The sequence below is a fragment of the Arachis hypogaea genome, chromosome 20 (genome assembly GCF_003086295.3).
Source record: "Arachis hypogaea cultivar Tifrunner chromosome 20, arahy.Tifrunner.gnm2.J5K5, whole genome shotgun sequence".
Lineage (NCBI taxonomy): Eukaryota > Viridiplantae > Streptophyta > Magnoliopsida > Fabales > Fabaceae > Arachis > Arachis hypogaea.
The window spans coordinates 136,257,464-136,280,007 of record NC_092055.1 but is presented as its reverse complement, the minus strand read 5'-3'; the positions used below and the strand labels follow the sequence as shown (position 1 = coordinate 136,280,007).

General features: G+C 33.2%; 4 protein-coding genes across 34 annotated transcripts; 3 read left to right on the top strand and 1 right to left on the bottom strand.

The window, feature by feature from the left end:
* Positions 1 to 1,381: 1,381 nt before the first annotated feature.
* Positions 1,382 to 6,056, top strand: LOC112782674 (dynamin-related protein 4C). Of its 31 annotated transcripts, none has more exons than XM_072229153.1 (11): positions 1,393 to 1,810; positions 2,023 to 2,715; positions 3,454 to 3,539; positions 3,637 to 3,684; positions 3,901 to 4,048; positions 4,213 to 4,351; positions 4,533 to 4,610; positions 4,702 to 4,767; positions 5,237 to 5,325; positions 5,412 to 5,481; positions 5,667 to 6,056. In XM_072229153.1, exons 1-3 carry the CDS (start codon positions 1,779 to 1,781, stop codon positions 3,497 to 3,499), a joined length of 771 nt encoding a protein of 256 aa, XP_072085254.1. In that variant the 5' UTR covers positions 1,393 to 1,778; the 3' UTR covers positions 3,500 to 3,539; positions 3,637 to 3,684; positions 3,901 to 4,048; positions 4,213 to 4,351; positions 4,533 to 4,610; positions 4,702 to 4,767; positions 5,237 to 5,325; positions 5,412 to 5,481; positions 5,667 to 6,056. The 31 variants fall into 31 exon arrangements, with proteins under 31 accessions (XP_029152050.2, XP_072085254.1, XP_072085235.1 ...); XM_072229134.1 differs by having other exon boundaries at positions 3,057 to 3,539; positions 5,675 to 6,056; XM_072229133.1 differs by having other exon boundaries at positions 3,057 to 3,539.
* Positions 6,057 to 9,471: 3,415 nt separating this feature from the next.
* Positions 9,472 to 13,170, top strand: LOC112784583 (UDP-glycosyltransferase 83A1). Its single transcript, XM_025827846.2, has 3 exons — positions 9,472 to 9,973; positions 12,218 to 13,067; positions 13,155 to 13,170. The coding sequence occupies exons 1-3, from the start codon at positions 9,472 to 9,474 to the stop codon at positions 13,168 to 13,170; spliced, it is 1,368 nt and encodes a 455-aa protein (XP_025683631.2).
* Positions 13,171 to 15,825: 2,655 nt separating this feature from the next.
* LOC140183257 (uncharacterized) lies at positions 15,826 to 18,507 on the bottom strand. The gene is made up of 3 exons (XM_072231287.1): positions 17,005 to 18,507; positions 16,056 to 16,794; positions 15,826 to 16,010 (listed from the first exon to the last, which is right to left on the bottom strand). Exons 1-3 carry the CDS (start codon positions 18,505 to 18,507, stop codon positions 15,826 to 15,828), a joined length of 2,427 nt encoding a protein of 808 aa, XP_072087388.1.
* Positions 18,508 to 19,366: 859 nt separating this feature from the next.
* On the top strand, positions 19,367 to 22,215 carry LOC112786636 (UDP-glycosyltransferase 83A1). Its single transcript, XM_025830001.3, has 2 exons — positions 19,367 to 20,000; positions 21,168 to 22,215. The coding sequence occupies exons 1-2, from the start codon at positions 19,511 to 19,513 to the stop codon at positions 22,040 to 22,042; spliced, it is 1,365 nt and encodes a 454-aa protein (XP_025685786.1). The 5' UTR covers positions 19,367 to 19,510; the 3' UTR covers positions 22,043 to 22,215.
* The last annotated feature ends 329 nt before the right edge of the window (positions 22,216 to 22,544 follow it).

Sequence of the window (22,544 nt, the reverse complement as noted above, 5' to 3'; positions counted from 1 at the left end):
ATTCCTCTGAACAACTCTGTTGGTTCTCGCATCCATAGTCTGTTAGAGTAACGATAGCTTCAGTTACGACAATGGCGAGGTGAGTGTGGTCTACAGCGGGTTGACAAAGCTAGAGATTCTTCTTTCCATGCTCAACAACAGAATAATATGAAGAATTCTACTCAGGAGAATAAACAAAAGAGAGTGATGAACAGCCAAGCTTGGAAGGGATTTCGAAGCAGAGAGGTCAAGCTCAACAAAATTCAATGCATGATGTTAATTAGACAATATAGGATGGAAAACATAAGATGAATGAATAACAACAACAAAATCATATAGAAAATCAACACAGTTTCTCATCAAAACAACAATTCCATCATAAACAGCAAACCAGCTTCAAACACTTTCAACAACAATCAAAACCTAACAATCTAAAGAAAATCATCCTAACCTAACCACCTATAATCAACTAACAGCAACTAATCTAACTAAACTAATTAACCAAAATCAACTAATTAACCAAAATTAATCAAACTTAATAAAAATAAAAAAAAATGGACAAAAACCTAAAAGTAGAGAACTAAAACAGGACAAAAAGAAAGGGGATAGAGGTGTTGCAGAGATGATAGATGGAAGACGTTAGAAAGCGTATGGAATTGTGTTTTTTTTACTATATATACTTATTAATCCTTATTATTTATCTCTCTACCATATATCCAATGTTATGTGCTCTCATTTTTTAATTTTTATCCTACAAATTTATCATTCATACAAGATTTTTAATGAGTACATGCATATTTCTATCACTTTTTTAATTGATATCATTCCTATAATTATTGTTATCATCTTACAAGCCATTTAAACTAAGAGTACATATATAATATGAACTCTATGTAGTTGTTTAATATGTCTTATTACTATAATATTTTCTAAAGGTATGATACTATATGATTTCTATCTTTTCTTTTTTAGATGTTGTTTTCTACGGTTCTTATGATGAATTATAAGATATGGATTTAAATTTGTTTAAATTTTACAGTTTTTTTTGTGATAATCGGTCATAAAATGATTTTTTTTATGAATCACTACTAGAAAACTAGTTATTACAGACGGATATCTCCGACGGATTTTATTCCACGGAAATACAGACGAAATTTCAGAGGGATTTTTTTGTCAGAAAACAAAAAAATGAATTAGCATAAATTACTGACGGAAAATAAAATTCATCGATAATTCTGTCGGTAAAATTAATATTTTTTCGTAAGAAATAATTACAGACGGAAAATCCGTCTGTAATTAAATAGACAAAATGCTGCGTTTTATTAAATTATTACAGACGAAAAATCCGTCTGTAATTTATAATTTTCCGTCGATAATTTTTAGTTAAACTTAAGATTTGCTCGAACTCCATTCACACTTTTACAGCACACAAATCATAGAAACCTAGCTAAACCTAGCAATTTAACTTCAGATCGAAGAACTCCCTTCTTCTCTCCGTCAACGGGCTCCTTCTTCTCCATACCTCACCTACTGCTCCACCGCCGGCCACTCTAACCGCCGGAGCTAGCTTCTCCTTCTTCTCCTCTTTTTTAAACAAAGCAAGCTCAAGCTCCACCACTGCCGCACCTCAATCTCCTTTTATCCCCCTCAGTTCTGGCTGGCTTACCTTCACGCAAGCCCTAGCTCCATGGCGACCAAAATCGGTTCCACCGTCAGCCGCGGTTCCACCTCTCTCTTTCCCCCTATTCGAACCGATAGGGTGCGTGAACTAGTGGTTGTTCATCGGAGAGACACTGGCGATGCTCCTATTCTCAAGCATTCTAAATTCAAGGTGATCTTCGTAATGGCATCATTATATTTTTCCCAGACTTCAACTCAAAATTCATATGATTTTTTTTGCTTATCGTAATCGCTGTGCTTTCTCATTGCTTATTGTGATCTATGTGCTTTTTCAGTTTCTTTTTAGGTTTCTAATTCAAACTTTTGATTGAGGACTATGATTGGTTTGAATCTGAATTATAATTGTTTACAATATTTTGTCAGTATTAGTTTGGGAGGGAACTTGACAATGGTGGATCTTCCTGGTATAACTAGGGTTCCTGTTCATGGCCAGCCTGAAAGTATCTATGATCAGATCAAGGATATTATCATGGAGTATATTAGGCCTGAAGAGAGCATTATTCTGAATGTTCTTTCTGTTACCGTTGATTTTACTACTTGTGAATCCATAAGAATGTCTCAATCTCTGGATAAAACTGGTTTGAGAACCTTGGCTGTTGTAACAAAGGCTGATAAGTCTTCTGAAGGCTTGTTGGAGAAGGTAACTGCTGATGATGTTAACATTGGTCTTGGTTATGTCTGTGTCAGGAACAGGATTGGCGATGAATCTTATGAGGAGGCGAGGATTGAAGAAGAGAGGCTTTTTGAGTCTCATCCAATGCTTTCAAAGATTGACAAATCCATTGTTGGTGTTCCTGTTCTGGCACAGAGGCTAGTTCAAGTTCAAGGCATGATCATATCCAAAACTCTGCCCGAAATTGTGAAGAAAATCAATGAGAAGCTGACTTACAATTTATCTGAGTTGGATAAGTTGCCTGTGAATCTAACCTGTGTTGCTGATGCCATGACTGCATTTATGCATATCATTGGTTTATCAAAAGAGTCATTGAGGAAGATTCTTCTGAGAAGGGAGTTTGATGAGTACCCTGATGAAAAGAATATGCACTGCACAGCAAGGTTAGTCGATTTGCTGGATTCATACTCTAATGATCTTCGATGTTTCTCTGAAAAAAAGGCCACATAAGATTTTCTCATGGACGAGATTAGGGAGCTGCAGGAAGCTAAATTGATTGGTTTGCCTAACTTCATGCCTAGAACTGCTTTTCTATCAATACATCAGACCTCACACCTCACACCTCACTCTCACTCTGCACCCACAATGTTAGCATCTGATAATGTTATTAAGTGGAATTCAGCAAGGTTTTACTAGAGTTCATTGTGGTGTGCATCCATTCCTTTGTGTGCATCCATTCCTTGCGTCCATTTCTTGTTAATAGTGTGCATAAATTTGTTTGCAGATTTAGGAACAAAAGACTATATAATTCCTGGAAATGTGTCGAATGTCAAAGTCATACTCAATGGTGGTCAGAGAGTTACTTTTTTGAGGCCTGATGGATATTTCTCATTGTATCCTTTAATTTACATCTTCATTTTAAACTCATTTCAATTTGCATGATAACTGCTATTACAATAATACTTCAGGTCATGTTTAATTTGATCTCTCTTTGCTGTCCTGATATTGCTTTTGCAAAGTTATAGTTAATGATAGTTATACTCAACCAGGATTTGGAAAGAACCCAATTTTGATAGAGAACTGCTTTGATTATTGCCCAACTCATCAGTATTCTTTCACTTCAACATCTCTATGTCCAATCTTTTCCAAGACCAAATTGCTAATCTATGCCTTTGTTGCAGAGAACTACTTTGCTTGGCTTCTCAAAGTCTTGCGCTTCTGTTCTAACATCGACCTTCTTCTATTCTGTTTCCTTCTTGTTCTGACTGTGAGTTTCCTTTGCAACCGTAACTGTAACAGTAATTTTAACTATGTGATGGTTCTTGTGATCCATAACAATAACATATCATTTTTGTTGTCAAAAGGTTATTTTTTCTATTTCTGGAAGCTCCCCATGTCGCCAAAATCCTGAGGTATGTTTCTCTTGTTAAATTTTGAAACGCCAATCATTAATTTACAAATTTCAGTTTTGAGATCATGAGTTGGCGCTTCTCTCTACTTCCTTAGCTTGCTGAATTTTTAGAAACTTAAGATGGATCCCCCTGAAGGGAAGTATAGTTGATAATCAGTGAATTTAACTCTGCTTTAACTCAGCCTCGGTGCATGTGTGTGTACTTTTTTTGTTACAGATGTTTGTATTGTTGGTGTTGCAAGGACTCCAATGGGGGATCTACTTGGCAACCTATCATCTCTATCAGCAACACAACTAGGCTCAATTGTTATCAACTAGGCTCAATTGTTGCAGCTACCATGCTTGCAGTACATTGTAGAAGCAAGGTTTTCTTTTCATTCATGAATTGCCAAAATTATACACTTCTGCTGTGTTCAAATGATTTTTCTTGTGGTATTTCAGTAGATACTTTATCCCACCTAGTTTCACCTACTAAGTTGCTTGCATTTTATGCTGGGTTTTTCTTGTATATATTGCACTTGTAAAACAGGAAGGGGTCTCGATATGGACATGATACGATCATTGATGGTATGATCAAAGATGGCCTTTGGGATGTCTATAATGACTTTGGCATGGGAGTTTGTGCAGAACTATGTGCAGATCAGCATGTCATAACAAGAGATGAGAAGGTTGTGTAATATATTTCATGCTATGCTTATGTATTTCTTTATTATATCGATTTGAGAAGGTTTACCTTCTTGCCAAATGACATTACTCTAATCCCTTGGAATATATTATTTCAACTTATTGAAAACCTTTTGAATCAAGTATTCATCTGGCTATTCTTTTTTTTCTATGTATATCTGTTAGGACTCATATGCCATTCAAAGCTTTGAGAGAGGAATAGCTGCTCAAAATGCTGGTCATTTTTCTTGGGAAATAGTTCCGGTGTGATTATGATTTTTGCCTGCACTGAACTGTTGATAACTTATGCAGTAATATTTATGTAATTCTGATTTAACACTTTGGTCTCTTACAGGTTGAAGTTTCTGGTGGAAGAGGGAAACCCTCTAGAATAGTTGATAAAGATGAAGGATTGGGGAAGGTAAGCAGATCACAGTATGTAATTACATGTGTTAACTTATCTCTATAGGACATAGTGGTAGATATTAGGATTACATTGTAATGCCATGTGTATGCGCATCTATAGTATAATGTACTAACCAGAGTTGCTGATAAAGGAGAGTTTATTAGAATTTAGAGTTTCTTTTACTTTACTATTTTTTCCCCTTTTTTCCCTGCCTCTATTGGTATAACTAGAGAAATTTGTCACCAAATTTACGTCAGTTCGATAAAAAAAAACTTACATATTTATTGGAATGCTTTTGTGTATTTGTTTTTTATTATTTTGTTATTTTGTACAAAATTGGTAATTGCTGGAACTTTATGCAGTTGACATGCTAAATATTCACTGATATAGATTTTGTAGTATTTTATGTACTACATGTAGGATTTTCTTCTTTCTGTGTGTTTCTTACAAGCTTTTACTTATTCTTGATCGATCGCTACCTCAGCTTCCTACAGTCCCAGCAAAAAATTTAGCTGGTTTTTGCTTGCATCTTATCTTGTGAAACTATTGAACTGAATTTCTCCAAGAATCCAGGTGAATGACAAGTTCTATATTTGAATTTGTCTCCATTTCAAGTAACATAGTATTTATTTCAATTTCCTCTCATGTTGCTATAATAGGATTCAACTTTTCATATATATTGCTCTCACGGGGACACAGAAATTGTTGAGTTCTGATCAGTGTATATAGGTAGCTAATTTCAAATCTGCACTGTGATGTCATACAAATCATATAAATCATTGAGAAACTGTGTTGATCTTTTTCTCCACATCTGTTGCAGTGCTCAAATATATTCTTAACAGTGCTAAAATAAAAGCTCAATCATTCATTACTCTTTTTCTTTGTTATTCTTCTTGTAAACTTTTGCATACTAGCTTTACAGGAGTTTGCTGAGAGGAAGGACAATGGGAAGATGGCTGAAGGATTAAGAGGAGAGGAAAAAGCAGGAAATTAGGACTCATAATGCTCAGTTGCATGCTGCAGTATCCGTGGCAGGCATAGCTGCTGCCGTTGCAGCCATTGCAACTTCAATAGAGTGTACATAGTAGCCATAAGAAAGTGTACATAGCTGCCATAAAGTTCTACACTTACCATATGAGTGGTCTCTAGCTTAGCTTGCATTGTTCAAGAAATTTTAGAAAATTCTAAGGATACTACTCTACTAATGTTTGTGAGACATGGATGTAATTTTCACTCCATATGGATGTATAACTGTATATTATTGAATAAGTAGAGTTATATGCAAAGAAATATTATATAGATAATCTATTTTTCATATATCTCAAAGAAGAAAAAAATAATATATAATTTATATGAGTTGAGTTGAGTTTTTTTATATTTATTTTGTATGAAAACAAGTTTATTTTGCAATTAGAAAAATAAAAAAAATTCTATTTTACCTTACAGACGGATTTCCGTATTCGTCTGAAATCAGAACGTTGGATGATTTTCCAAAGTTCAAATTACAGACGAAAAATCTGTCGGAAAATCTGTCTGAAAATTCATCTGTAATTACAGACGGAAAATCCGTCGTAAAATTCGTCTGTAATTATAGACGAAAAATCCGTCGTAAAGTTCGTCGCCTTTGGAAAATGGATAGAAAATTTACAGAGGGAAAATCCGTCGGTAACTGGTAAAAATTCGTCTGTAATTTTCCGACGGAAAAAAATCCGTCGGTAAATAATTTCCGACGGGGCTTTTACAGAGGGACAAAATCCGTCGGTAATTTCGTCGGTAACCAAAAATCCTTCTGTAATAAAGACTAAATCCGTCTGTAAATCTGTCTGTATTAATCTATTTTCTAGTTGTGAATAGGCTCTTTTCTTTTATTTGATAACAATTGAATCCAACATATTATTATAGTATGATGGCGAAGACAATGCGATTTTACGTGCTTTGTCGATTGCATGCCATTTTCACAATCACAATGGAGCAAAAGAGTGGCGATGATGTATGGACCTTGCTTGCTCTGAACGTGCAAAAAGAACTGGTGCAGATGCGCTTGAAAGACGGTATTTTTTTTCATTTCCTACTGATAGTACATGCAATTCTACAAAAATATATCTTAAACTTATCTCAAATTATAACAAAATTTCAAAATTTGAGCTAATTCTTTCTATTTTTGTTTGATAACTTCTATACATGTAAGTTGTGAATTATGTTATTTACTAATTAATTATGGTATTTCATGGTTTAGGTATTCATATCAACAAGGGTTTATTGGCTATTGGGAATGTAATAATTGCATAAGGAGATGAAAGAAAGCCAAAATGAAGTCACTTACCATATCGTGATAGCAAATTAACTCGGCTACTTCACGTTTGTATAACATTATTTTAACTTTTAAGCAATACTTCTAAAGTGCATATGCGATGAATTTATAATATATTATCATGATAAGTAATTGGTTGATAAATATGTAGGATTCTCTTGGGGGGAACAGCAAAATAGTGATGATAGGTAAAGTCTTCATGCTTATTGCTTTATGACTGCAGTTTGAAATTCTTTTCCTTAAGACGTATGAATAATTAACTTGGGCGGAAATGTTGACACCAATGTCAAAGAGACATTGAACACTTTAAAGTATGCAAACCAGGCACGCAATATTTAAAATAAGGCAGTTGTAAGTGATTTAAACTATTGTCTAATATGAATATAGTTTAATTTTTACTTTCATAGGGGTGGTGTTCTATCACATTTCTTATATTTTGGTGTTTTTGAAATTTTCTTGTATTTTTAGGTAAATCGTATCCAGTTAAAATTGAGCAATTGCATGCTAAGGTTGGAGACAGAGAGCGTTAGGGTTGGAATGTCGTTTCAGAAAATGAGAAAGTGAGAGTGAGAGAGTTGGGAAGAAGCGGGGTAAGTTCAGATCGTCTAGGGAGTTTTTTTTATCATTTTTAAATGGTTAAATTATATAATTGGTCCCATATTTTCACTAAAATTATAAATTGGTCTCTATTGAGAATATGTTGAGAATATTCTGTTAAATCAAACATTTTTTGAACGGCGGGGGCTAAATTATAAATTTTAATTATCTTTAGAGACCCAATTATAAACTTTTAAAGTGTAGGAACTAATTTACAATTTTATTGAAAGTATAGGGACCAACTGTGTAATTTAACCATAAATAAATGTATTGATGCCCCCACGATTGATTTTGTGCCTCTGGAGCTTATACTTGTTTTTCAGATTATCGACCTTGTTCTTGTACTGTTGTCATGTAGGACATTTCGTTAATTATTTAACTTTGACCTCAGGGTGAGACTATATTGAAACTAAATGAAACTTTTTTGAATTCAAATAAGACACTTTAAACCTTAAAGATCAAAACAAGATTATGCCAAATATAAGGGACCAATTTAGTATTTTATCCTAAAAAAATTGATTATCTAAAATTATTGTGATAAAATTTAAACATTAAAAGACATAAATAATTAATCACCAATTTAAACATGAGCAAGAATTCTAATTAAAGTGTGACTAATATATTCCCCTGATTTTCAACAGGAGTTTCATCTAATTATTGTTAATTATTTTATTTATATTATATTTAAAATAAAATATAATTGATAAACTTCATAATAAAATTGTTAAGCATAATTAGACATGAAATAGTGAATATGTAGTAAAAATAAGTTAAAAATGATACATCTTATAAACTAATATTCAAAAATGTATATGATGCACAGCAAAAAGAATATAATATAACGTATATAAGAGAGACCGGATATTACTATTTTAAAGAATATTTTATGTTGCAAAAAGAATTATAAGTGGACAAATGAAAAAAATACGAAGTTGTATGGATTTTGAGAGAGAAAATTATAAAGTCATAAAAATAAATTTGTCAACTTATGTATTTTCAAATTACTAATAAGATATAATTTTTTAAAATAAACTTTCTTGAAGAAATTTACTATTTAAAATTAGAGGTGGTAATAAGGTTGGTAGGGACAAATTTTTATTCTATTTGATCTTGTTCTACCTATGGCAGGTTGTCTATCCGATTCACCAAGGATAAAGTAGAGTACGGTGTAAATTTGTTAATAAGGTCAGGTACAAATTTAGAGTATACTATATCTTATCCTATCTGCTCTCTAATATAGTAATATATTATATAATATATATTTAAAAAATTATATGTATAGTAAAAAAAGTGGGTATTGTTTATGAGTTATAGTTCAAATGGTATAATCTCTCCATACTCACTCAAGAGATCGTGGGTTCGAGTCTCTCTACCTTTGGTGAAAAAAAAAAGATGTAGGTATTAAATCTAAAATTATTAATTTGGTAAGTTTATTTGATAAACATAAAAGTACTTTTAATTAAAAAATAAAAAAGCATTTGAAAAATATTTTATTTAATTGGATTGACTGCTATTAATTATATATAAAATGAAAATGAAAATCAGAAATTTAAATGAAAGGATTTTATTTTATGAAAAAAAATTAAAAGAATAAAAGAGAAAGAGGATTAAATGCATAAATGTATAAATGAAGAGAGAGAAAAAAAAAACATGATTAAATACATAAATGCATAAATGAAGAGAGAGACCAAAGATTATTAGTATGAAAAATGATGTATTATCATCATACAAAAATGCATGAATTAGAATACAGTATATATATTAACCCACCCCATGCATCAAAGTTACTATGAACCCAAGAACACATGAAAATGAACACTCCAACTGTTCTGGCTATACCATATCCAGCTCAAGGACATGTTAATCCCTTGATGATATTTTCACAAAAATTAGCTGAGTATGGGTGCAACATCATCTTTGTTAACACTGAATTCATACATGAGAAAGTGGTGAGTTCCATCAATAATAATAATAATAATAATAATAATAATAATAATGGATCATCATCAATAAAATTGGTGGCAATCCCTGATGGCTTGGAACCTGAGGATGATAGAAGCGATTTAGGAGAGTTATGTATGTCTATGTTAAGGACCATGCCCTCTATGTTAGAGAGGCTAATAGAAGATGTTAGGTTGAATGATGGAGTTACAATAAATTGTATTGTTTATGATGGGATTATGGGGTGGGCTTCGGAAGTTGCAAAGAAAATGGGAATCAATGGAGCTCTCTTTTGGCCTGCATCAGCGGCTCTCTTTGCGTTGCAATACAACATTCCCAAGCTTATTCATGATGGAATCATAGATTCTCAAGGTAATATATAATATACTCCTATGTCCTCCCTAGGGCTGGAAGTGAGTCAAGCCAACTCATGAACCAACTTGAGCTCGACTCATTAATAGTTTGATAAGTTGAACTCGTGAGCTGCTGAGTCGAATTTAAGTTTGGAATTGAGCTCATAAATTAAATGAGTCGAACTTGAGCTTGGATAAGCTTAGCTCATTAGCTCATGAGCTAGTTCATTATATATATAATATTAAAAATATAGATTAAATACATATAGGATATGCGTATTAATAATATATATATATATATAAAATAAATAGTAATATATAATTTTATATATATTAATGTTCTTAATTATTTAAAATTTATAGTCATTTTTTATATATAATTTTGGTGTAAGACATAAATAAAAAATTTATAATTGATAAATAGATAATATATAAAATTTATTTTTTTTAATATTTTTTAATATATATAAATTATAATTTATTGATATAAAATTATAGATTATGTTTCTATTATTTAAGCCAGTTTGTGAGCTTTCGTTGAACCGAGCTTGAATTTACGAAATAGGCTCAATTGTTAATGAGTCGAGTCATGAACCAAACTTAATTTTCGTGAGCCGAGCTTGAGCTTGGTCTAACTCGACTCACTTCCAGCCCTAGTGCTCTCCTTTATGTTAGGGAAAGTATATATATTAAAAAAGAATTAGAGTATGTTTTGTCCTCAATATTTATAATTTTTAACAATATTTTTAACGTTTAATTTTATTTTTAATAATTTTTTATTGATATCAAAATTATCCTCTGAAATATGTAGAATAATTTTGATACAAATTGAAAATGTTAAAAATAAGATTAAATAAATAAAAATTATTAGAACAAAATTAAATAAAATTAAATATTATAGGTATTTTTGTAAAAAATTACATATATTAAAGACAAAAAAAAATTATTATATAAAAAATATCTTAAATGAGATTTAATTAAAATTTTAATTTATGTAAATTGTTGCAACGAGTTATGGTTTTCAACTAAGGGAACACTCAGATAAAGCGATTAAAATGTCTTTTTTTAAAGATATTTTTTAGTAATTAAAATTTAATATATATAATTAATTAAACTGTGTTATTTTTGTTAAAATTAGATTAGATAAATTAATTTTAGCCAAAAAATCGATGAAGTACATTTTGAACCAATCTAAATTAATATTTTTTTAATAAAAAAATGACTATAATATTCTTATTATAAAAATAACTAAAATAATTTTATTATTATTATTATTATATAAATTTTGAGAATTGAAAATCCTAACCTTCTCTTATCTCTGTGTCATCATAGAGTTATGATTTAAGATTTTTAAAATTAATATATATATATATATATATATATATATATATATATATATAAATAATATGAATATTTTAATTATTTTTTATAATAAAGTTATTGTAATCATTTTTTTATAAAAAAGAATATTAATTTAGTCAATTCAAAGTTTGGTTTACCAATTTTTCGACTAAATCAATTTGTCTGATCTAATTTTAACAAAAATAATATAATTTAATTAATTATATATATTAAATTTTAATTACTAAAAATTATCTTTAAAAAAAAGACGTTTTAAATATCTTTATCTAAGTGGCTCCCTTAAACTAAATAATACTAAGCTGCGATGCTTTAGCTTATAACAAAGAGTGTATAAGTTATGGGAAGCCACCATAATTTAACGTGTCAAAGACAATTTATAAATAATTCTTTATTTTGTCAGTGACTTATAATTTAAATGAGTTTGAGTTTTATTCTTAACTAAAAAAAATACCCCTGTATTTTTATGAAGTTTAAAAGTTTTTGTTGTATTCATTACATCTTGTATCTAGTATATAACAAGTACATCAATAATGTTTTTAAAATTTATTTTTGAGATTAATTATTTTACAAAGAGTCAATATTTTATAACATGTTTCACCATGGCCAACTTGATTATTTTATGGTGAATTCTATAGAGTCTTTGTTATAGTGTCTAAATTGCCTAACTTCTCTTTTAAAGTAAAAAATAAAATGTTTAAAATAAAAAATAAATCATGTAAAATTTATTAAATATTATTTATTTACTTTTTTTAGTAACTTAGCTATAAAGTTTTATAAAGTGATAGGTACCATAGCATTATCTTAATTTATTTACTTGTACAACATTCTTTATGAAACTCCGTTCATTAACGAACCACGCATAATTAACTTTCATGTTTTATTTTATCTGGAAATTCATCAGGGTTTCCAACCGCAAAAAGGAGTTTTCAGATATCACCTAGTATTCGTGAAATGGACACAGGATTAATTTGGTGGACAAATTTCCCAGACTTAGAAACCCAGAGGAAGACGTTTCAATATTTGTTGAGCATCACAAAAACTCAATACTCCACAGATTGGTGCTTTTGCAACACCACAAATGAACTTGAACATGCAGCATTGTCTTGTTTCCCAAAGCTACTCCCCATTGGGCCATTATTGAAAAGTAATAACAATGAAGATAGCACTACATCATTCTTGGAAGAAGATCTTTCTTGTATGAGTTGGCTTGATAAACACTCAACTGCCTCTGTTGTTTATGTTGCCTTTGGAAGCACCACTCGTTTCAATGAAAAACAATTTGTAGAACTTGCTCTTGGTCTTGACCTCACAAACAAACCCTTTCTTTTGGTTATGCGTCAAGATTTCAAATATGAGTTCAAGGCTGGGAGTCGAGGTAAGATGGTTAGATGGGTGCCTCAACAAAAAGTACTAAGCCACCCTGCTATTGCTTGTTTTGTTAGTCATTGCGGTTGGAATTCTACTATTGAAGCTTTGTCTAATGGGGTGCCATTCCTGTGTTGGCCATATTTTTTGGATCAGTTTCATAACAAATTATACATTTGTGATGACTTGAAAGTTGGGTTGGGATTTGAGGGTGATGAAAATGGACTGATTTCACATGGAGAGATAAAACTCAAAGTAGAGCAACTTCTTGGTGATGAGAATATAAAATCAAGGTCTCTTGAGTTAAAGGAGAAGTTGAAGAGCAACAATGAAGAAGGAGGTGCATCTAGAGAGAACTTAAGAAAATTTGTTACATGCTTGAAAAAGTAAGAACAAATTGTGCATCCTAATAATTTGTTTCAACCTTTCATGGATTATGTGCATTTGAATCATTTGTATTAACCTTTTTACAGGTTACATACAATTTAATTAGTACTGAAATGTAACCTTTGTTCAAAAGTTATATTTGAATAATATTAGTTGCAAATTATTTTATTTAATCCTAAGCATTACATCACAAATTCACTCACACTACACACTCACACACCCAACACTTAAAGAGTTTCTATCCACTACTTAATTTTCACCAAATTTCGAATCTAGATGCAGCGTATATCAACAGACACATGATTTGCCACTTGAACTAAAGTCTCATATGCGCATCTATATTCCTTTAAGTTATGAGCATAGCCTAAAGATAGACACTTATAGGATTTGTAATCAAGTTTTGAAGTATTATATGGTGTCAAATAAGGATTGTAAGCACTACCAAATATCCTCAAGAAGCAATAATAAAAATGCTTTTGTGACAATGATTAGATAGGCGATCTTGTCTTACCTCATCAAAGCCCGTAGGTGGGGTTTTGTGTTTTGGCCGAACAATTTTTTCCTTTTCAATCAATTAAGTAGATCTATCAGATTTTACTACCTATAAATCTAACACTATAATTTATCTATAAACTTAAAGGAATAGACTAATACTTTTATTTTCTTCAAAAGATTGCAAGTCTTCTGTAAAATTTTTGAAAAACCTATTTTATAGAAATTTTCTTTTCAACTATTAGTAGAGATCGAAAATAAAATTTTTTATTTGATATTGTTCCTGGGTTTCCGAGGTATAGCCTGTTATGTTAGTGTTTGAACTTGCTTTCCTTGGAAGTGAGAGGAAGGAATATCGTTGTAAGGACGGCGGCGTTGGCCACCTGCAAAAGGGATTCCAACGCTCAAGTTAGTAAGAGTGTGAGTAATAGAGATGATATTCAGAATAAATAACGTACCTCAATAATGTCAGGAGTGGATATATTTATAGAATTGCTTTGCTACGGGCCTAATTATGTGATAACTGCTCTTTAGTGAGCTTCTTTAGAGAGATTTGCGGAGAGATTACTGTGCTCATTTGGGTTGGCACGTAGTTACTTGATTTTATGGGATAAGTCCGTTAGGAGAGCAAAATACGTACTCTCCACGTACTCCTGATATAGCACGTGTGTATTTAGTTTTAACTAAATTCCGATTTATAGTTTTACCTGAGCCGAAGTATAGCCAACGGACGGAACATAGCCCCCAAGCTTGACCTGTGAAAATTTTCAATTAAACAGCTTTCGACCTATAAATCGGAATTGTAATTATGGCAGCCCCCAAGCTCAACTTGTTAGATTGAAAAGAGAAAAAAAATGAAAAAAATTGGTAGTAAAAAAGTGATATTGAAAGATTGTGAACGATCGAACAGATGAAATAGATAAACAAATAAATAAGATGAATAAAAAAATTAGAATGTGAGATAGTTACGGCTATTCAATGAGTGGTAGCCCTCAAACTTAGTCAGTTAGTCGATATTTATTCAAAACCAATTGAATGGTAAGAGTTGTTCGATCAATATAATTGTGTGGGGATACTTTTCTGCTTGAGAACAATTTTTCATGGATGGCATATAGTATTTGATTGATGCGAACTGAAAAGTTCGAAAATATGTATTCGTTGACCGAATCGATTGTATGATCCGAGGATGCAATGATCAATTGTCTTGAGAATTTTTCCAACCCACACCAATTTATTGACGAATTTCTTGCCCAAACAATTAATTATTGAATATTGAGTGAATAATAAAGATTTGTAACATAAATAAAATGGATTGAAAGTAAACATGCATAAATTATTGTAAAATAGAAAAATAAATTGAGATCTAATTGAGTTTGTTTTTTGATTGGTAAAAAGTCATTTTTTTTCTGATTGATTAATAGCTAATTTTGTTTTTCGATGGATTGATTGATTGATTTTGATATATGAAATGATAAGATACACGTATAATGTGAAGCAATTCGAATATATAGAGTAGTAGATACCTCGTAGGAAGCTATGATGTATTGAAAGTTGACATAAAGAATTTATATGAGCAAATTAGATTATACATATAGATAATTTCACCGAAGTAGAAATGTCAACGGCGACTTATAAGTAAGGTTCATAAGTTATAACTCGATCTGAGTTGGTGGAGAAGGTGAAAAATTGAAGACACATTAAACATGTCCTGTTCCAATCATCAATACATTAAGAAGAAATTTTGTTAAATACATATTCTGAAATTATTGGCTAAAGTTAAAATTAAGCACCGTCATTCCGAATAATTGAAAAAACATGAATAAGACAGCATGAACATTGAGTAATTAGTTGAAGAACAAGCAATAATTGCTAATAATAATAATATAAACAACAAATAGAGAAGTTTTCAATAATACATGAAAACAATTGAGAAAGAATAAGAACAAATGTAGCTTGTTAACTTGTCAATAGGAATAAGTAGTTATGTATTATGCTGATTTGCTAAAAATCAATAAGAAAGTGTCATTACCATAGTAAGTTCTTAAAATTTTTATAGTCAGTAACATAAGAAGAAGAAAGAGGAATTCGGCATAATAATAAATATTCTGATTAGAGCAAAGCAATGTGAAATAAGGAATAAAGTGAATACTCATTCACGAGTAATACGTGAATTTAAAATGAACATAAAAAAAATTCACTATCAATAAAAGGATAGAATAAATGATAAGTTTGTAAAAATTTATTAAAAAATATTATAAAAGATTGTTAAATTTGGTTAAAAACTCGAATATAATTCCAACTTTGTGAACTTCGGTGGAATATCTCTGTTAGGTCCTCGGCATGGTTTGCTGTTTGCGTTGATTTTGCTACCATATCGTCAACATAGACTTCTATGTTTCGTCCGATTTGTTTTGAGAAGATTTTGTCCATGAGGAGTTGGTAGGTGGCACCTGCATTTTTTAGTCAAAATGGCATAACCTTATAACAGAAATTACCATTATCAGTGATAAAGGCCGTCTTGTCTTGATCAGCCTCATTCATTAGGATTTGATTGTAACCAAAGTAGGCGTCCATGAAGCTTAGGCATTGGAAACCAGAGGAGTTATCAACGAGTTTGTCGATGCACGGGAGGGGATACGTGTCCTTTAGGCAAGCATTGTTAAGGTCTGTATAGTCTACACACATCCTCCATTTGCCGTTGTTCTTCTTTACCATCACCACGTTGGCCAACCATGTGGTGTATCGGAGTTCCTTGATGAATCCAGCTGTTAGCAATTTCTGGGTTTCTTCCAAAGAGGCTAGCCTTTTTTCGGTGCCGAGGTGTCTTTTCTTTTGAGTTATAGGGCGGATTGACGGGTTGATTGCCAATTTGTGGCAGATGATGTTTGGGTCTATTCCTGATATATATGCGGGTGTCCAGGCGAATAGATCGACGTTTTGCCTTAAGAGTTCCACTATTATCTCTCGTTCTGCATCTTTTAGGGCGTTTCCGAGGTATGTGTATTTGTCTTCATTGTTCGTCAAATGCACCTTAGTGAGGTTATCGATTGGCATTGGTCGTTCCTTGTGGTTTGTCCTCGGATCTAGGTCTGCTAGAGGAGGTAGTTGTTCCGAGTTATACATTGTCTGGACATACTGTTGGTCATGATGCTTTGGTTGTTCGCTCTTTAGGCTGGCGTTATAGCACTGCCTGGCTTCTTTTTGGTCTCCGTGGATTGTCACCACTTTGTTATCCTACGAGAGAAACTTGACGCACAAATGTACAGTGGAAACAACAGCGTTGAATGCATTCAACGATGGTCTGCCCAGAATAATGTTATAAGGGCTTTTGCAATCGACTACAAGGTATTGTATTTCTAGTGTTTTGCTGTTGGGGTAATCCCCAAAAGTAGTCTATAACCAAATATAACCTCGGATAGAGACTCGCTCACCTGAGAAACCTACCAATTCTCCGGGTGATAGTTGTAGGACTTTGTCGCTCAGGTTCATCTTTTGGAACGTTGAGTAGAACAATACGTTGGCGCTGCTCCCTGGGTCCATAAGGATCTTTTTTATCAGAGGTTCTCCGACTTGTGCCGTGATGACCACGGGGTCGTCTAGGTTTCGATCAGTGGCCTTATAGTCCTCGGGACTAAACGATATTCCTGGTTTGTCCTTGTTGGCTTGCGGAGTTGTATTTGATTCCGTCATAGTCATCATAGCTCGGTATGTCCTTTTTCTGGCCGAGTTTGTGCACCCTCCACCTGTAAAACCACCAGAAATGCACTTTATTATTCTGCGGGGTGGATTGTTATCATTGTCTACCTTTCTTCCCTTGTCTCGGGAGTTGTCAATTGTTTTTTGTTGGTGGCCGAGGTCTTCGACGTTTTTTCTTCGTCCGCGGGTGTCTATATATTTGTCTAGCAGTCCCTGGCGCGCCAGTTTTTCGAGGACGTCCTTTGCTATTACACAGTCGTCCGTGGTATGGCCGTACTTTTGGTGGAAAGCGCAATATTTGGATCTGCCCACGTGCCTCTGGTCTTGGTAAGTACCGGCTCTGTTCGGTGGTTTGATGAGCTTGGAATGCAGTATATCTTTCACGATGTCCTCCCTTTTTGTGTTAAAGGGAGTGTACGTGTCTAACTTAAGGGTTAGTCTGAACGGTCTCTGGTCTGCCTTACTGGTCGGGTGTCTGCTTCGTCTGTCCTCTTCCTTGTTCGGGGTGGACTTTTCTGCTCTCCGCAGTGCTCGGAACTCCTCCACTTCGATTTGAGTTGTTGCTTTTTCTCGGAATTTGGCCAGGATCTTGGGCTTTGCTATCACAATGGATTCTTGGAATTTTTCTGGTCGGAGGCCACTTTTCAGGGCGTGGAGATGAACTTCAGGATTCAGGTTAGGTATCTCATTGGTTGCTTCTGCAAACCTGGTCATGTAGTCCTTTAGGCTTTCATTTGGTCCTTGTTTAATGGTACTCAGATAATCTAAGTTGTGGACATAGATTTTTGAGCCGACGAAGTGGTTGACGAACTGGTCGGCTAACTCGTCAAAATTTGAGATAGAACCTTCGGGTAAGTTAGAGAACCAGATGAGTGCGGCTCCGTCCAAGAAAGTTGGAAAGGTTCGGCATAAGATGGGGTCGGACTCTTTATTCATGAACATCATGGTGTAGAATTTAGTGACATGGACATTCGGGTCTCCTATTCCTTGGTAGGGCTTTAAAGTTGAAGGTAGGGTGAGGTTTTCGGGCATTTTGAAGTTCATAACTTGTTTTGTGAAGGGGTTGGTTCTTTTGACGATTGTCTTTGTTGTTTTGGGGATGGTTTGCTTGGTTTCTGAAGTATGCTCATCATTGTCCTCTTTTTGTTCGGCGCTTTTGTGTTCCCCCTTTGTGCAATCGTGCTCCATCTGTCGCAGGAACTCGGCCATCCTTTGGTTCTCGGCTCTGAGGGCCTCATTGATTGCTAACATCTCCGATTGTTTGGTTGATGTCGGAGGGAGCGTGGCTTTGTTCGTCCGCCATTATTTGTGTCCTGCAAAAAAAAAGAGGAGATAAAAAATATACAAAGCAAAGAAATAGTGGGGTTAAGTAAACTCGGTCCCATGGTGGGCGCCAAATGTTCCTGTATGAAAAGTTGACTCCGAGGTATAGCACGTTCTGGTGATAAGTAGACTGGCTTCCCTTAGAGTGACGAGGGCGGAACGTCGTTTTCTTTGACAATAAAAGGTTGTCGTGGGGTTATTTAATTTCGGCCCCACGATGGGCGCCAAATGTTCCTGTGTGAAAATGGGTCTCCGAGGTATAGCTGTTAGTGCTTGAACTTGCTTTTCTTGGGAGTGAGAGAAAGGAACATCGTCTCCTTGTAAGGACGGCGGCGTTGGGCACCTGCAAAGGGACTCCAACGCTCTAGTTAGTAAGAGTGTGAGTAATAGAGATAATATTCAAAGTGAATAACGTACCTCCATCATGTCAGGAGTGGATATATTTATAGAATTACTTTGCTACAGGCGGTTACTTAGTGGGCCTAATTATGTGATAACTGCTTTTTAGTGAGCTTCTTTAGAGAAATTTGTGGAGAGATTTCTATGCCCATTTGAGTTGGCACGTAGTTACTTGATTTTATGGGATAAGTCTGTTTGGAGAGCAAAACATGTACTCTCTCCACATACTCCTGATATATTGTGTATTTAGTTTTAACTAAATTCCAATTTATAATTTTACCTGAGCCAAAGTATAGCCAACGAACAGAACAGATATAATACTTTATTACTGAAAAGTCTCCTTGTCAATTTATAATTTTATATCGGCATTCATTGATCCCGAGATTGTAACTAACATTCAAACTTGTAAATATTTTTATTTCAATATATACTTATACTAACTTAGTAGGTAGATAAACATGCGCCAACGCGGTTACCAGATATATGTACTTGGAAAAGCATCAGAAACTGTAACACATAATCACAGGACAACATGAGTGTTCCAACTATGCTAATTTTACCATTCCCTGCTCAAGGACATGTCAATCCAATGATGATCTTGTCTCGAAGATTGGCTGAAAATGGTTGTAATATCATCTTTGTCAACGCTGAATTCATCCATAAGAAAGTGCTGAGTTCCCTGGGGAATCAAGAAGGCGGCGTTAACCGACAATCTCGGATAAAGTTGGTGTCAATCCCGGATGGATTAGGACCTGATGCAGACAGAAATAATTTGAGGGAAGTATCTGATTCTTTAATGAAGAACATGCCTGCTATGCTTGAGAAGCTAATTGAAGATCTTAGATTGAAAGATGGTATCACAGTAAGTTGCATAGTTGCTGATTCAGCTATGGCAGGGGCGTTGAAAATTGCAAGCAAGATTGGAATCAAAGGAGTTGTGTTCTATCCATCATCAGCAGCAATGTTAGCCTTGCAGTGTAGCATACCAAAGCTTATTGAGGATGGGATCATAGACTCTAGTGGTAAGGATATCACATTTCAAATTTCACTAACCAAACTTGTTTGCACGTTTTTGGGGTTTGTTTAGTTTTTATTTTTAACTTCTAAGATAAGGAATGTTTTTGTTAACTTATTAGAAGTTTTACCACTGCTTCTAACATGTTAATTCCATCGATTTATGAGATTGCAGTGGCTAAGGATAAAAATCACCTTTAATTTTTTGAGTTTGAGACAATTTTAAATCATATTAATAGATAGGAAATGAATATTGAAAAAGAAATAAATGCTTATCCAATTTAAAAAAGAGAGACTGTATGAACTCTGTCCGAGCTCACACCTCTAAAATACTTCTAAACTCAAACTAAGTTTAGCAACTTCTAAATGCTAACCCAATTTAAAAAAAAGGAAACTAATCCTAATTCAAATAACCGAAAATTTTATAAAGATAATGAATATTATGAATTTTTCCAAAATTATCTTTCTTGTATCACTTTTGGTTCTTTCTATGATTCTTTGCTCAAGAATAAATCAATTTTTTTCAATTACAAAAAGATAGAATAGAAAAGATGAAAATAAGATTGTTTAATAAGTAAGTTCTTGTAAATTTGACTTCATCCTTAAGAGGTTGTCAATTATATAATGATAGTCAATCTCTAAAAATGAATATGCTATACCAAGGAGATATTTTCTTCTTTTGAGCGACAAAAACTTTTTAAGAAATAAAAAATGTCTAATTATCTAATTTTTTTAATTTTTGTGTACATCTTTAAATATTTAGTCAAATATATTTTTTTTTAATTATTAAATTTGATGTACTATGAATATAAAATACTTTACACAATTTTCTAGTTACATCGATTTTTTTTTTAATGATCATTAACATGATTTATGTAAAAAGTAATTATTTTTCTTCTAACATGATATTATATATGATTGGATGTATGTGTAAAATTGTGCATACACTCATAAATTCTTAAAATATTTCTAAGACTTATTTGTTGTTGTATCTTTCATGATCATGTTGATAGTTAAAAGCATAAATTGGAGTGGATAATTTTGTAAAATTCTTTGTAATTACAACGTGAGTGTATATTGTTATTACAATTGTTTTTGTAAATTCTGCTGCATTCATTGAGGCAATGCACGTCACATCGTGATCATAATCAACAATTAATGTTTTGAAACTGCAGGGTTACCAGTCACACAAGAAACGTTTCAATTATCACCAAGTTTTCCACACATGGACACAGGATCCATATGGTGGGCAAAAGGGTTTGACTCTGTGTTTGGGAATTTGGTGTTCAACAATATTGTTCATGGCATGCAAACTCTGGAATTGACAGAGTGGTGGCTTTGTAACTCCACACCCGATCTTGAACCACAAGCATTGTCCTATGTACCAAAGTTATTGCCAATTGGTCCATTATTGAGAAGCCATGATGACGATCAAGGTGTAACTGAAAGATCTTTGGGACAATTCTGGGAAGAAGATCTGTCTTGTATAAATTGGCTTGATCAACAACCTCATGCTTCTGTCATATATCTTGCTTTCGGAAGTCTCACTCATTTTGATAAAAAACAATTCACAGAACTCGTTCTTGGACTTGAACTCACTAATAGACCATTTCTTTGGGTTGTGCGTCAAGATTCCAATTGCAACCCCCATGAATTTAAAGGGAATCAAGGTAAGATAGTTGAATGGGCTCCTCAGCAAAAAGTGTTAAGTCACCCTGCCATAGCTTGTTTTGTTAGCCATTGCGGTTGGAATTCGACTATAGAAGGTTTGTCCAATGGAGTCCCCTTCTTGTGTTGGCCATGTTTTGGTGACCAATTCTTTAACAAAACATATATTTGTGATGAGTTGAAGGTTGGATTAGGATTTGATTTAGATGAAAATGGACTGATCTCACGTGAAGAGATAAAAGTGAAAGTGGATAAAGTGCTTAGCGATGAGAACATAAGATCAAATGCTCATGTGTTAAAAGAGAAGCTGCTGAACGCCATAAAAGATGGAGGAAGGTCTTGTGAGAATTTAAACAAGTTCATCAAGTGGTTGAAAGAATAAAGGTTTAGATTTGCTCAGATGAATAATAATTGAAAAGAGCCTGTGATGTTTTCTAAGCTTGGTTTGCTTATTATTATTACTCCACCCTTTTGGTGTTGAGTTGTAATAATTATTATATATATTATAAACAAAGAAGGCATTATTCTATCTATGGGAATATGGGATTGTACCAATGTGTTCAATATACAACTAGGGGCTATTTTTTTCTATATTATAAATAATTTGGTAATATGCATTGATATTTTAGGGTTGGCCAGTTATAAGATACAGATGTTAATTGGTATACAGATAAAAAGATCCCCTTAAATACAACGGTAGATTGACACGTAGTGTATGTGTCATTCATATTCATAATTGCTGTCGGTGAATAGCAGAAGTCTCACAGAAGAGGCAAAGGAGATGGCTCATAGCTGCTGAGCCGTGTAGCACCTGAGCTCCGAAAATCCGTTACGGGATTGGGTATTTTTAATTTTTTTTGGCCAGTGTTACGGGAATGCTATTG